This window comes from Taudactylus pleione, unplaced genomic scaffold (genome assembly GCF_031769625.1).
Source record: "Taudactylus pleione unplaced genomic scaffold, aTauple2 ptg000156l, whole genome shotgun sequence".
NCBI classification, from domain to species: domain Eukaryota; kingdom Metazoa; phylum Chordata; class Amphibia; order Anura; family Myobatrachidae; genus Taudactylus; species Taudactylus pleione.
Window position 1 is genome coordinate 26,413,670 of NW_028284558.1, and position 15,780 is coordinate 26,429,449.

Consider the following 15,780-nt stretch of genomic DNA (forward strand, 5'->3'; position numbering starts at 1 on the left):
CTCCGCAGCTGTGTACAGAAATACTGGCGGTGCAGACGCAACTCTGTCGCCTCTTCACTGGTTGCTGCAGGGGCTATAAATGGGTGGTAGTGGAGTGTTCACAAAGAGCGTTTTGATGGAATTGCGGGGTAAGCAGTATTGTGCATATGCGTAATTGCACCTCTTATCATACTGATCTTTTTCACTAAGGATTGGGTTGTTTCAAGTGTGCCCATTGGTGATGGTATGAAATAAAGAGTATGGATAGGGTTGGGTCTGCCACAGAGATCTATGCGACTCTGCATTCAGGCATTTAGTTTCATGCATGCAATGCGGAAGCAATTACAGGTGACTTGCGTTGAACACTGCATCAGCCCTATAATATATAGCTCCAGGGGAGTTGCCCTCATTGCTGTCTTACTCCTTCCTGTAAAAGCCTACAAAAGGTCCTCATTTAAATGTCATAAATTCACACGTATATCACATTGCATGTGCTACATGTCTGCAACATTTCTCATCCTTAAGTCAGAACATTATGGTGAAGAATGATTCCAGTTGTACAGCCCAACTATGGCAAGATAGTGTATTTTAACTTAGTGGGTTACAATGTGGGTATATGCATTTCCTTAGGTATCGCATGCATGACACTGACAGCTTATTAACTTGTTCCCATAACACAGGCCCTGACATTAACCGTGCTCTCTCTTGCAGGATCCGGGCCCTCCCCCACCTTCTCCCCTGCTGGGGTTAAAACCTCTGCAGTTGTTGGAGGTGAAAGCTCGAGGAAGGTTTGGTTGCGTGTGGAAAGCGCAGTTATTACACGAACTTGTAGCTGTCAAAATATTCCCCTTACAGGTATGTCTTGGCATGTTTAAACTTGATTACCCAAATACTTCATTCTGATTGCTCAGACTTGTTATCGCCATTCAAAATACACAAAAATGTGGTTTTTAGGAAATGTTTTCTCAGTGTATCCTGAGTGCGTGTGTAATTCCTGCCCACCCACCAGAACCCCCAACAGGACACTTTGCTCTGACACTTTCAGAGAAATAGAACTAATGTTTAAAATCGTGTATGGTTTGCATTAGTCTAAGTTGGAAGATGAGATTATTACTGAAAGAATTTGTTTGAGATACAAAAACTGTAATATAGATGTCTTTAATTACTGGGCGTCTGTACGCAAAATGGCGCGAGACTCCAGGCACGGCTGGGATGCTCCGAGAGGAGAAGCGTACTGGGTTTTTCTTTTAAGTTTTGCACAGATGAAGCAAAAAGCCTTTCACAGTGCACCAAAGCCTGCAACTTCAACCGCATAAGGAATTTGTTTTACACACGTACAAGTTTGCAGATGAAGCAGAACTTGGCATGAGAAAAATCTGCGGCTGTTCACATCAGAGCCCTTTTTACACCGACACGCACAGATGTACAAATGTTGCACGCCAAATTGATCAGTGTACTCTAGCAATGTAGTTTTGACGCTTCTCTGTGTTTTTATTACACAAATAAGACGCACGTTTTGAAAAAGAAAGATGCTCGCCTGAGTCACCTGGGACCTGGCCCAATGAGTGGGGATATTTGTGTGCATACAAACTTGGTCAAATATTTGTGTATTTGTTTTACATTGATTGTGATGTAGTCTTTGAGAACAGCACTTTAAGTGTTATATAGCAGGCCTTGCTAACCCATGGCTCTCCAGCTGTTGTTTAACTACAAGTCCCAGCATGGCCTGCCACAGTTTTGCTATTAGGGAATGCTTAAACTGTTTCAGGGCATGCTGAGACTTGTAGTTTCATAACACCTTGATAGTCACTTGTTGGCCAGGCCTATGCTATAGTGTCGCAATGGCAAACCTGTTTGTGTGTGTGTGTGTGTGTGTGTAAGGCTGCCTGTTTTTAACTTTTTACATGTATGTGTCTGATATTGGGGTAATGGGTAAAAATATTACTTGGCAAATTGTGTAGGTTTCTGCTGGCTGCTCCCACAAAGGGTTAATTAACTGCTGACAAGATGGTCCCTGTGAGTGTTAGAGGATTTAGATTGTAAGCCGCATTGGCCAGTGAATGATTACATATTCTTGAAAGCAAAATATGGTGGCGCTATACAAATTATGATCATTATCATTTATTTATATGGCGCCACAAGTGTTCAGCAACGCCTTGCAAAGTACATAAACAAGTTGTAGACAAGCGACTTACAGAACAATAGTATACAGGACCAGGACATGGATAATGTATATTGCTACATTAGTGACCATAACACCCAGATAAGCAACAGAGCATAAGCAACCAAGTGCTAGGTGCCATAGTGGTGAGTAAGAACTAGATGAAACTAAAGTAGGGACAAATAAATACAAACACACACAGCCGGATAGATTTAAAATATTTGTGGTTTTTAGATAGGGCTGCATTCCCACAAAGAACATGTTGGCCCTGTAGTTGGTACATCAGACACATATTGGTTCAGATTAAATTATGCACAAGGTCCTACAGTTGTTTGTGATGTTTCTAATCAACAACAATCCCATAGATTTATTGGACAAGGCTCCTATGGGAACTCGCGCTTAAGGCCACCATACATCAGCAATTGATAGCAGCAATTGGGCAATTTGCAATTGATTGTGTATAAAAATCTTTCTCCTTTTCAGTTGATTGCAAATTGCTGCAATCAATTGCTGATGTATGGGGGCCTTTAGTTGAATCACCAGTATCAGGTTATTCTGCGTGTACAAAGCTATAAATGTCCCCCTCCCCATAATTAATAAATGGACTGTGAATGTTGCAAAGAGAATCCAGAAAGTTTTTATGTATGACGTGAACTAGCTGTATGTTTACAGTACTGTTATATTAGCTGACCTAAAATGTAATTGTGTTCTCCTTTTTTTTTTTTTTTTTTTTCTTTGTTTAGGACAAATTGTCGTGGCAAAACGAATATGAAGTTTACAGCCTGCCGGGCATGAAGCATGAAAATATTCTGCAGTTTATTGGTGCAGAAAAGCGTGGAACGAACCTTGACACAGATCTATGGCTCATAACAATGTTCCATGATAAGGTAAATGGTGGCTGTTGTGGGTTTAGGACAGAGGGCCTGATTCAGAACCGCTCGCGAGCGCATACCATAGTGAGAAATCACTCGCTCCGCGGCTCGCTACAAGACAGGGCGGCTGTCAATGTTGATCGACAGCTCGCCCAGTTTTGTAGGCGGGTCGGGGGGTGGCTGCACAAACTGAGGCGTTCCCGAAGGGACGCCTGCCGTTTGTGGGCGGCCCTACTGACATCACACGTGATGTCAGTAGTGAACTTCCTGCTCTATTACAGCAGGAAGTTCACTGGGGCTTGCGGTGGACGAGACCCCACCACAAGGGTCTCGTCGCAAGCCCGATGGTCGCGATTATCGCGACCATCGCCAGGCCGCTCGCACAAGCTGTGGGTGGTCACCCACAGCTATGCGAGCGACCTGGAGGTGGATTTTTTTTTTTTTTAAATCCTTCCTGATTCAGAGCGAGCACTCACAAATAGCGAGCGCCTCTGAATCGGGACCAGAGTCCACAAAGGAACAGTGAAATTCAGCCTAAATTGCCAATATGTACAAACAGTGGAGACAGCTTTTTTTTTTTTCTGGCATGTGCTGCTGAGAATGCTAGAATTAGTGACATTCACAGAGGCAAGAATGGCTACAGCAAAATGTCTGCCTTTACTGTGTATAGAGGCAACCAATCCACTTACAGGAGTTTATATCTTAGATTGTCACTTGCTTAATTTGTTTTTCGGCTGAGGACAGGCTCTACTTGGGCAGGTGTGTTGAACCTTCTGTGTAATGGTGATTATATCCTCCACACAGGGTTCACTTACAGACTTTCTCAAGGCAAATGTTGTTACTTGGAATGAACTCTACCATATTACTGAAACAATGGCTAGAGGCCTGGCGTACCTCCACGAAGATATCCCAGGTCTAAAGGACGGGCATAAACCTGCAATTGCCCACAGGTAAGTCATGTCCAACCTCAGCACCCCAGCTTTTACTTAGCTGCCGGGTGCCATGTTGAGCAAGATGTCCTTTCTTAATCACTGACCCACATTTGAATCTATATACATTTCTTTAAAGGGACATCAAGAGCAAAAATATACTCCTGAAAAACAACCTGACGGCATGTATAGCAGACTTTGGCCTGGCTTTAAAGTTTGAAGCTGGTAAATCTGCCGGTGACACTCATGGCCAGGTAAGTGTCTGGCTCACATCCATGTGATAAGAGACTGAGCAGATGTTGGGTGTGGACAGTGGTCATGATATGCTGCTTGGTCACATATATCCTGCTCGGTAATGCTGAGAGAGGGTGGGATTTGTTCATCTGTGTCTGATGGTTAAGCATGGTATAGAAGTTCCTCCTGATAAGGGATCACAAAGGGGGTCTGGGCTGGCATTTATTCACATTTTGCCAGTGTAACCCACATGCCTCCGTAGGCATCACTGTTTTGTTAGACAACAGTGTTTAAATATTGTAATAAATAAAGCAAAAATATTTGTTGCATAGGAGTATACTCGAACACCATTTAGAATTATTGCCAACTTGTATGACGTACTATTAAAATATAGATCTATGTATGTAATATAATATGTATTTCTATAATACAACTTTGATGCACATCCAGCTTTGTGTCCTGACACAGGGTAGACTAGGATCACTCTTCAGCTCTGTATGAAATAGAGCATGTGCTGCTAGTATATGAGAATGTATACAGTATATTGGCCCAATTTGTTTCTCTGAGCAGCTTTCCCCTGGCTCTTGGATCCTTGTTTATAATATATAATTACATTGATTATTTTAAGTTACAATTTGCCTTACTTACCAATGTGACTTCCATCTCCCATTCCTCTGACATCCATTGATTTTTGTTTCAGGTGGGCACTCGGAGGTACATGGCGCCCGAAGTGCTAGAGGGCGCTATCAATTTCCAGAGAGATGCTTTCCTGAGGATAGACATGTATGCGCTAGGCCTGGTTCTCTGGGAACTGGCGTCACGGTGCACAGCATCTGATGGTTAGTATGAAACCAAGGCCTTTGAGACAACCACAGGGCCGGGTACTCAGGGGGCGTGTTCAAGAACAGGTGGTGTGGTTGAAAAAAATCCATATTAATTACTATGCTTTGCACTGTAAGGGGGATATTTGTCCCACTCTGCAGCTAGCCTGGACCCCCACCAGACCCCTAAAAACAGACCTGGGCATTCAGTACCTTGATGGCCTTGTATGAAACTGCTCTGTTTGTATGTTTCAGCATACAGTTTGTCATATTTTCTCCTTCATACACTAGGGGACACTGGAGACTTCATGACAGTGCTGTATAGATGTGTGCTAAGTGGGACCTGGCACTTTAAATATAAAAAATGTGACTAGCTCCTCCCCCTCTATACCCCCCTCCAAGCTCAGTCTTCGTTTGTACCCAAGGGCAGCTGGTAGTGTTCTACACTTTTTTAAGGGTTTTGTTTTAGCTTTATTAATAGCGCTGCTGCGCTGAAGTAATGAAGATTACGAATGAGGAGGACAGGCAGCGGCTGCCACTGCCTTTCTGCATCATTGGAGCTGCCAGGGGGACCCACTCGCAACTACTCGCAGTTCGCCTGGGGTCCCCGACTACAGAGACCACTGTCTCTAAAAAGGGGTTCCACATGCCGCTGCTAGTCAAACTGCCACCGGCAGAGGAGGCAGCTAGCGGGGTAGCCAGGTTCACATAATGGCTGCTCTAAGTAGCGGGACAGCCAAGCGGGTATCATTGTGTGAGGTCTCCCTCACACACCGCGCTTCCATCTTCAAGTTAAGAGCCATAGAGGGGGGGCGGAGCCTAGCTCTGGAGTCCTGCTCTTTCCTCCAAGCGGCCTCAGCGCTTCTCTGAAGCGTGCTGGCAGCCATGACACGGAGGACACTAACTGCTGCAATAGAAAAAGCTGCTACATGAAGAGTGATAGCCTGACCTAAACCTGTAAGTGAACAGTTGGGGTAGACTTGTCAGGAAAGCAGTTAAGGCAGAAAGTAAATACTTTCACTTTCAGTGGTTACTTGTTATCAATGCCTAGCGTTTTTTAGCACTGCTAGGAGCGCTATTAGGGCAAGTGTGATACTCCTTATCTAAGCCCTTCTCTCCTGTCATCTATATCTCAGTCTCTACCTGTTAACCTTTTCCACTACACTTTTGTGTTTGTGTGGGGGTCTGTATGTACCATGGCTGGAAGGGGTTCTAAGGCCTCTCAAAAGTCATTTACCTGCACAAAGTGTGCTGAGAAGTTTACACAGGGGCAGTCATCTAACTCCCTATTGTGTGACAATTGTGATCCTGAACAACAATCTTCAGAGATGTCAGATCCGCCGTCTTGGTCGGCGCAGTTTGCATCTGTTGTCACATCTCTGCTGAACTGGAAGCTTCTTGGAAGGAGAGAGAAGCTTCGAGGTCAGCTACTCTAGAGGAACCGGCATGGGCTCGGTCCTTAGCAAAATCGATGAAAGGGATCACAAAAGCCATGGCTCGTTCCCATGACACTGCAACGGGACCCTCTCCACAGGTCTCAAAAAAGAGGCCGTTACCCTCAGTCCTAAAGTTGGACGACACAGAAGAGGAGGATATGCCAGTTTTAGAAGAGGGCGAATATGCTCCTGATTCGCCTGAAGAGCTCCAGGAGGAGCCTGAGCCTGTGTCCGAAGGGATAGAGGCGTTCATTTCTGCAATCCGCCAGGTATTGCAGATAAAGGAGGAGGACAAGGGATTTAATTTTGGAACATCCGGATAAAATATTTCAGATGTCCCGGTGGTGGTTATCATCTTAAACTTGTGAGACAACTCTTACGGTTAATCCTTCGGTCTCGCGTCTGTCTAAGAAGACTACGTTACCGGTTCCTGGAGCCACGTCTTTGAAGGAGATATCGGACAGGAGATTAGAGAATACTCTCAATTCCATTTATACAGCTGCAGGTGTGAGACTGCGTCCTACGATTGTAAGCTACTGGACTAACAAAGCTATTGAGCTTTAGGCAAGACAATTGGCTGACTGGATGAGAGACCAGCTACCGGTGGAGGAACTTATTCCTTTAGCAGACCATATAGATGAAGCTGCGGCTTACCTTGGAGAGGCGTCCAAAGAAGTTTGCAAAACTTGCCTCCAGAACTTCAGCTCTGGCGGTTTCAGTGTGCAGAGCGCTTTGGCTTAAACAATGGCAGGCGGAGGCAGAATCAAAGATAGCTGTGGAAGCTCTTCCCTTCACGGGAAGTGTCTTATTTGGAGCGGAACTAGATAAAAGGGTTTTCGCAGGCTACTGGGGTAAATCCACTTATCTTCCATCTGCGGCTCCGCCTCCTAGAAGATCTTACTCTGGACCCTTGTTTTGGTCCTTTCATGCCCTGGGACGTTCCCATGGTCGCTTCAGAGGAGGACCTTTCCCGTGGTTCCAGAGGATGTGGCAGAACCGCAACAACATCTACTCAACACCAGGTTAAGTGCACTAACAAACCTAGTGCATGACTTGCTTCCCTCTCACCTGGGGGACCCCTGGGTAAGAGCATGTTTTCTGGACTTCAGAGAAGTATGGATGAAATCTTGTATGGACGCTTGGGTTCGAGACCTCATCACCAACGGATACAAGCTCGATTTTCAGTTTCCGCCTCCCCCTTGGTTTTTCACCACCGGTTTGCCAGTTTCCTGCGACAGGAGTGTCTTAATACAAGAGGCGATAGACAAACTTCTGTCTGTGAGGGTTTTGGTTCACGTTCCCAAGTCTCAGACCGAGCAGGGTTTCTACTCCAGTTTGTTTATGGTTCTGAAGCCGGACGGCTCGGTCAGACCTATTCTGAATTTGAAGTATCTCAATCCCTACTTGAGGATATTTAAGTTTAAATTCAGTCGGTTATTTCAGGACTGGAGGAAGCCAAATTCATGGTATCTCTAGATATCAAGGACGCCTACCTTTACATACCTATCTGACCACCTCATCAGCAGTTTCTGAGGTTCGCCATTCGGAACTCACATTTCCAGTTTCAGGCCTTATCCTTCGGCTTGTCATCCACCCCCAGGGTATTCACGAAGGTCATGGCAATGAAGATGGGTCTCCTTTGGCAACAAGGGATCACGATTATCCCTTACCTGGACTATCTCCTGCTGAAGACTCGCCCCAGAGAACAATTATTGCTGAACATCGCTGTGACTCACAAACTTCTCGTAAGTCACGGGCAGATCTTGAATTTCCTCAAGTCTCATCTGCAACGACACAGAGACTCTGGTTTCTGGGAATGATCCTGGACACACAGTCAGCGGGTTTTCCTTCCTCAGGAAAAGGCAGACTCCATTCAGGAGAATGGTGAGGACGGGTCTTCGACATCATCAGCTATCTGTGCATGTCTGCATCCGACTTCTGGGAAAGATGGTGGCGGCATTCGAGGCGATTCATTATGGACATTTCACTCCAGACTGTTTCAACTCTACCTCCTCTCCCAGGGGTCAGGATCCCATCTTTTCCTTCACCAACACGTAAGATTATGTCCCAGAACTTGGATTTCCCTTCTCTGGTGGCTGAACTCAGTGCACCTATTGGAGGGCAAGAGATTCGGAGTGTGGGATTGGTCTCTCCTTACCACGGACACGAGTCTGAAATAAGGACACGTGTCTGAAAGGATGGGGGGGCTGTGATTCAGGAACACCACTTCCATGGCCACTGGACCTCACAGGAAGAGAGTCTGCCGATAAATGTCTTGGATTTCCGGGCAGTGTTCTACACTCTTCAGCTAGCACATCACCTGTTGCGGGGCCGAGCAGTCCGAGTTCAGTCGGACAACGCCACTGCAGTGGCGTACATAAATCGACAGGAGTCTGGCGGCAATGAAAGAAGTATGCCGCATCCTCATCTGGGCAGAAAAGTTTGCAGTAGCGATTTCAGCAATCTTCATACCAGGCCTCAACAATTGGTAGGCAGATTACCTCAGCTGACAGGGCGTGCACCCAAGGGAATGGGCGCTCCATCCCCTGGTGTTTCAACAACTTGTTCACTGGTGGGGTCTTCCACAAGTCAACCTCATGGCGTCCAGACAAAATCTGTTCCCGCCTTTTCCCCTTCTCCCTCGGATTCTTCAACATCTACTGATCGACGATCCGTGGCTCCTACCTCCTGAGAGACTATATTTTACTACAGGGTCCGTTAGTCTATCCATACTTAAAGTGGCTACATTTGACGGCGTGGCCGTTGAATGGGTCATCCTATGTCGGAAAGGGATCTCATCCAGGGTAATCCCTACTATGCTTAGAGCTCGAAAAGAAGTTACTTCAAAACACTACCACCGTATTTGGAAAGCCTGCGTTTCATGGTGTGAACGGCGGGGGGTTCGTCTCCTATAGTTTTCAAACTGCCCAAGCTCCTACTATTTCTGCTGCAGACTTCTCAGCGGGTCTGCGTCTGGGTTCAAATTTCGGCTGTCGATATTTTTCCAGAAGAAGCTGGACTTAATTCCGGAGGTTCAGATCCTTTTACAGGGGGTTGTCAGTTTACAGACTCCCTTTGTTCCTCCTACGGTTCTATGGGATCTGGGTCTGGTCCTTTCCTCTTTACAGTCTTCTCGGTTCGAACCTCTGGAGACTGTGGAGCTAAAATACCTTTCATGGAAGGTGGTACTTCTTCTTGCGCTAGCTTCAGCCAGATGGGTGTCGAAACTTGGGGCTCTATCCCGTCATCCTCCATACTTGGTTTTTCATTTGGATAGGGCGGAACTAAGTACGAAAATGGACTTCCTTCCCAAAGTAGTTTTGGCTTTCCAGATCAACCAACCTCTTGTTGTACCGGTTCTTCCTCAAGATTCACCGGCTTCAAGATCCTTAGATGATGTTCGAGCTCTTTAAATCTATGTGGATAGGACTGCAGCTATACGTAAGACGGATGCTCTGTTTGTTTTGTATGACGCTGCCCGTCCTGGTTGGCCAGCCTCTAAGCAGACGCTTGCATGTTGTATTCGTCTATCTATTAGGCTTATGTGGCTGCTTCAAGGGAGCCTCTGGTCTCTATCACAGCGCACTCAACTCGCTCAGTGAGTGCCTCGTGGGCGGCTGCTCGCTGGGTTTCCATGGAATTACTTTGCCATGCGACCACTTGGTCGGGCCATGATAATTTTATTAGTTTTTACAAATTTGACACATTTGCGGCCTCTGCAGCGCAGTATGGCCGTGCTGTTTTGCAGGTTCTCAGCGCTCTCCCGTCCGTGATGGGAGCTCTGGGACGTCCCCTCTGTCATGAAGTCTCCAGTTTCCCCTAGTGGATGAAGGAGAAAACAGGATTTTGGTACTTACCGATAAATCCCTCTCCGATTCCATAGAGGACACTGGACGCCCACCCTGCACTGTTCCTTCCTGCCATGGTTGTATCATCTGTTATGACTGTTTAAGGTTTTCCTTTATTTTACGGTTATTCCAATCTTTCTACACTTCCGTATTGTGATTATGTGTACTCGTTTCACCTCCTCCTCTTCCGTTTGTTTTTTCCAGCTCTCCTCGGGCACAGTTTCCGAAGACTGATCTTTGAGGGGGAGGAGCTAGTCACATTTTTTAAACTTAGTGTCAGCTCCCACTTAGCACACGTCTATACCCCATTGTCATAGTCTCCAGTGTCCCCTATGGAATCAGAGAAAGGGGTTTATTGGGAAGTACCAAAATCCTGTTATAACACCGTGACCGTATGTCATTGCCCTTTACAGCATAGTTTCCCAAATTCTGCCATTACAGTGCAAGTTTTAAGGATATCCATGCTTGAGTCCAGATGGTTAAATCAAATTGACTGAGATACTAAAGTCACTGGTGCACAAGCATGGATCTCCTTAAACCTGGACTGTAATGGCGGTTTGCTCTACAGGAATATGAGGCTACTTGCTGTTTTATGCTTTTCTTATCATTTGGGATAGGGCGTGGGATTTATTCTTCAATACAATAAGTATTGGTGATCATTGTATTCCTGACACTTCTCTTTAGGTCCTGTGGATGAGTACATGTTACCCTTTGAGGAGGAAGTCGGCCAGCACCCGTCTCTCGAAGATATGCAGGAGGTGGTTGTACATAAAAAGAAAAGACCCATTTTGAGGGATTGTTGGCAGAAACATGCGGTATGTAAACCTGGCCTGCTTGGCTGTGTACCTGCATCCAATGGCTTTTTGTCTTTGGTTGGTTTGTCACAGGCTATAGAGTACCACATGAGCTTGGTGTTAGTCCACATTTGTATACAGTAGGGCTCGGTCATTGAAGACATTGTTTTTCCTTCCAGGGGCTGGCGATGCTCTGTGAAACGATAGAGGAGTGCTGGGATCACGACGCAGAGGCTAGGTTATCGGCTGGCTGCGTAGAGGAGAGGGTTATCCAGATGCAAAGACTCACAAACATTATTACCACAGAGGACATTGTAACAGTGGTTACCATGGTGACAAATGTGGACTTCCCACCCAAGGAATCTAGTCTATGATACTTGCACTTGACCAACAGAACTCAGAGCTGCTAAGCTAAGGAATGACTATATTAGGATGGTTGGTCTCTTATTGCAATGTCCGTCATACAGGAAGCACCAGACTTATTTCATTCCATTGGACCTGGAACGGTTCTGCAACAAATTGAGGAATGAAGAAAATATGAAGAAAACACGGTCCTCGCTGTGGAAAATTAACTGACACCAGTTTTCTAACCATGTCAGAAAAGACTGAAACCTTGAGTGAACTACTGCTATATATATATATATATATATATATATATATATATATATATATATATATATATATATATATAAACATTTTTTTTTCTTTTTAATCAAAGCATTTCATTTCAGACTTAAAAAGGGTAGCTGTTTTTATTGCATTTGCTGTTGTGTTTCTATAAATTACTATTGTAATACCAATATGACACAGCTTGTGAATGTTCCCTGTGCTGCTGTTTTATGTATAGAAACCTAAAATAATTTGTGGGACATTTTTAAAGAGGCTTCCAAGCATACTTTAACCTCCCTCAACAAGCTATACCTCAGTTCCACAGTCTCTAAATTATACATTTGAAAACACTAAGCAATTTTAATAATAAATGTAACCAATTTTTTATATGTATCACACTTTCAATGTGTTAAGATAAAGAAAAAAAAAACCACAATGTTTTGTTTAACCCATCAGAGGTGTCATCGATACATAGCTTGTGGGTTAAATCGATTACTTTCTAGCGCCTCTGTTACCAGAAAGGTTAATGTCCACAACAAATAACCATTCTTAAACAGTGTTTAATAACCTTTTTAAGTTTTCGGAGTCTCTACCGCCCCTCTCCACCCCACCCCCAGGTAGGTAATTTTTTCTTACCTGCCAATGTATTATATAGGTTTGCTGTGTCTGAGGAATTATTGAAAATAGAAGCATGTTTCTTTTTACTTTTGCAAAGCTCTAACACTGGAACGCTCGGTTCTCCTCAGTTTCTTTATGTTGTGTGTCGTCTGTTCAGAGAACGGCCAGCACAGCTGTTTCCGGATCTCCTCAGGAAATTTCACGACCCACAATTCTTCACTATGCTTTCAGAATTACAATCACACAGTGCCATCGTGTCATCACAGTACTCGAAATCTGCCGTCTAGCGAGCTCCCCGTTTCTATAAACGGATGTAGAATTTTGCACCACAGATTTCACGTGTTGCAGTTTAGTAAAGGAAAAAATAAATCAGGGAAAATTGGTGAAATGTAATACTCTCCATTATGCAACTCTGTTTCACGGTGTAACCAATACTGATATGGTTAGGACAGACAAGCAGGAAAACAGACTGACACATCATTGGTGTGTTTTGGATGGACATAGGTGCCAAAGTCTGTGTTTAAGATGGAGAAAAGGAAGTGAAGGTGCATCCATTGTCTACATATAGTGGAAGCAGCCATATTGTGCGCTGAGCCAATATATGTTAGAATGCAATCTGTCTATTCTATGCACTAGGCCTGAATGTGACTGGTTCCTAGGGCATGCATAGGCTGGATTATCATGAATGCTGGCTGCCTACAGTGGATGTACGACAGGAGCACGTTTAGTTTGTTTTGTGCATGCCAAAGTTAAAGCTTTTTCTGAATATATACAGTGAACCTACATTAGCAAGTATTACGTTTTGTCAACTATAAATGCAGGAAATTTTTTTATGATGTTTCTGCCAATCAGAAGCTCACTGTAAGCGTGTAATGTCCCAGGGTGCAGGTGTCATCAAGCGGAACATTGATCACTCCCTTTCTGTGACCAATACAGTTCACAAGCCAGCCGCGGGACGACCAGTGTTGTATGAGGCAAGGAATTGACGGACGTCTTTTTAAGTTTTAACATGCAAAAACAACTTTCAGTTTGTGACGTTGTTCCCTCAGGTTTCAGTAGCTGTACACCCCCCTCCCCATACATAGGAATGGTTATATGGTACTGAGTGTTCTTAACATAAAAGATTCTTCTCAAAACGCATCGTTTTGAGTGAATATGTATCTGATACTTTTATCAGACGTAAGTTGTTTGTTCTAACAAGTATTTAAACAAAATTGTTTATTTTCCCTAAAATCATATGTAACTTAAAACTACGCAATTGTAATGCGAATTTGTATTCTAGCAATTGACCAGGAATTATTGTGTGTTTTGAAAAACAATTGTGAGATGTTAACTTATTTCTCCCTTTCAAATGTGCTAATGACAACTGGCAGTAATGGGATTTGTCTGGTGACTTGCCTTAAATAAATAACTGTGTTATTCTTAAATCTCTAATTTATCTTTAGAGGTAAAATCTCTCCTGGAAGCTTGCAGTGCTCTTTAGATTTTTGCCCTGGATAGAAAGTACCCAGGTGATATCGGGCATATTTTAATGCAGAGACAGTCTTGTGTTTGCTGCAGAAAATCATGCCTATATAACAGCCCGAGACACCAGCAGTCAGCTCTGCATCTGCTGTGATGAGACAGATGGACAATGCTTTAAGCTGGGGGATGGGTCCCTGGTCATGTGATCATGGTATCTATAAAGTGATTTTCTCTGCTCATGTGGCATCTCTAATGGATCAATTCACTTAACTTGCATACTGCTTTTTCCAGGCTCAAAATAATGAGCTGGTTCCCTAAATAAAAACTGACTGTAGAAAGGCACTGTCGGATGGGAAGTCTTGTATACAGTGTGTGTAATGTATGTGTGTTACACACTAAAAAATCATGTATTTCTTTAGATCAATGGAAAAAGATACTGCTCAATGAGCATTTTATTTAATGAATTCACCACTTTTAACTTTTTACTTTGTATGTACAATGTCACAGCTGCCTCCTGTATAGGCACATTTTCACAGTAGACAGATAATATTTATTTATAGAACAACAAACTTTCTGGAGTTCAGATGTATAGTTCGTTGATGTACAGATAGGAACATCCTAAAGTGTGTATGCACTTCCTACTCTTATCCTGCAATTATTTCATTCTCTCCATTGCTGTAATATAGAGGGGGCTGCCATTGTACCAATATTTAGCCTTTTTGTTAAGGAGAGACTGGTGATACGGATATCTACTATTATGTCACAACACTGCAACCTCTACTATGTTTATGCTTCAGGTACATTTTAATTCTCACATTTGCAAAATATTAGTGTCTTCTAGCTCTGTACCCAATATTTGGCTTACACTATGAATGACAAGCAAATATTCAAAATTATCGGCATAGATATTGTTCAAGAAACATTGAAAACAGCCTGGGAGGTGCTTTTACAGTTCCAACCGATGCAGCCGGGACTTCAGTGACACATTTCATAATGTAAGAACTGTCTGACTGGTTTTCATTTTCCCAATGCCTTGAGACATGTACTGAATGTAATGAAGGTCTTTTAACCCCGTTTATCTGTGACAATAGCTCAATACTATTATAACTGCCAGGTTTTTTTTTGTCTGCTAAGGGTTTTATCAATTTACCAATGTTTTCCAGTCTCTGTTTGAAAACTTTTTATGACTTCTTACTTAAGTGCATTTGGTATAAAGTTTATTTATGGTTTAATTGCAAAACGATGCAAAGGGAAAGTGTCGTTTGATTGAAAATCATTTACCTCAGATATTTCAACCAGCAACTATGTTATTATGCAGTTTCTCAGTCCATATAATCCGTTACCTCTAATATTTGGTAAGCAATCCAAGCTTTTGGCTCTGTGTATCGGTCAGCATTCAGGAACAGGTTGCTGCACTACTGTTTCTTAACTGCAGTCTTTTCTTTTCTTTTCTTTTTTTCTCCTTTTGCAAGTACCTACAGAAAATACCCTGGTAAAAGTGATTGTTAAATATTGTACAAATAAAACCTGTATGCTATCCCCACCAAAAAACCAAAACCAATAAAAATTAAAATTACTTATTGTGATCGACTGGTTTCTGTTTCTTGATAGGTTACAGCTTCATTGTCTTTACATTTGGAGAAACACATCTAATTGGCTGGGTCAGAGGTTCCCAAACGCAGTCCTCAAGGCACATCAACTGTTCAGGACGGATTATGGCAGAGTCTTCATCATCAAAAGACACACGGGTAGTGTGAGCCGCTACCCAGTTAACGAGTTAAAATTCAGCGGTCCGGGGCTGGGCCACACAGGGCTTAATGAGTTATGTTGCTTATGGTATCTCTTTAGCCTTCCGGCCACTCTAGGATCAGTAGGGGGGGGTTGGACTCTCCCTCCCCTGCTCATGCACTGTGCACTCAAAACGGAGCTAGGTTCCTGACTCCTCCCTAGCAGCTACATGGAAGGCTCTGACCTTCACTGCCTGCCTTAACAGCGGTATACACCTGCAGGCTAAG

General features: G+C 43.8%; 1 protein-coding gene across 2 annotated transcripts in view; it reads left to right on the plus strand.

The window, feature by feature from the left end:
• Window positions 1-15,346, plus strand: part of ACVR2A (activin A receptor type 2A) — an 82,171-nt gene extending 66,825 nt beyond the window's left edge. For both annotated transcript variants that reach the window (XM_088474869.1, XM_088474870.1), the window contains 7 exons: window positions 691-834; window positions 2,884-3,027; window positions 3,817-3,962; window positions 4,081-4,195; window positions 4,876-5,014; window positions 10,965-11,095; window positions 11,254-15,346. In XM_088474869.1, coding sequence (XP_088330995.1) covers window positions 691-834; window positions 2,884-3,027; window positions 3,817-3,962; window positions 4,081-4,195; window positions 4,876-5,014; window positions 10,965-11,095; window positions 11,254-11,448 — 1,014 coding nt within the window. In that variant the 3' untranslated portion in view covers window positions 11,449-15,346. The remainder of the gene's footprint in view (window positions 1-690; window positions 835-2,883; window positions 3,028-3,816; window positions 3,963-4,080; window positions 4,196-4,875; window positions 5,015-10,964; window positions 11,096-11,253) is intronic.
• Window positions 15,347-15,780: the final 434 nt, after the last annotated feature.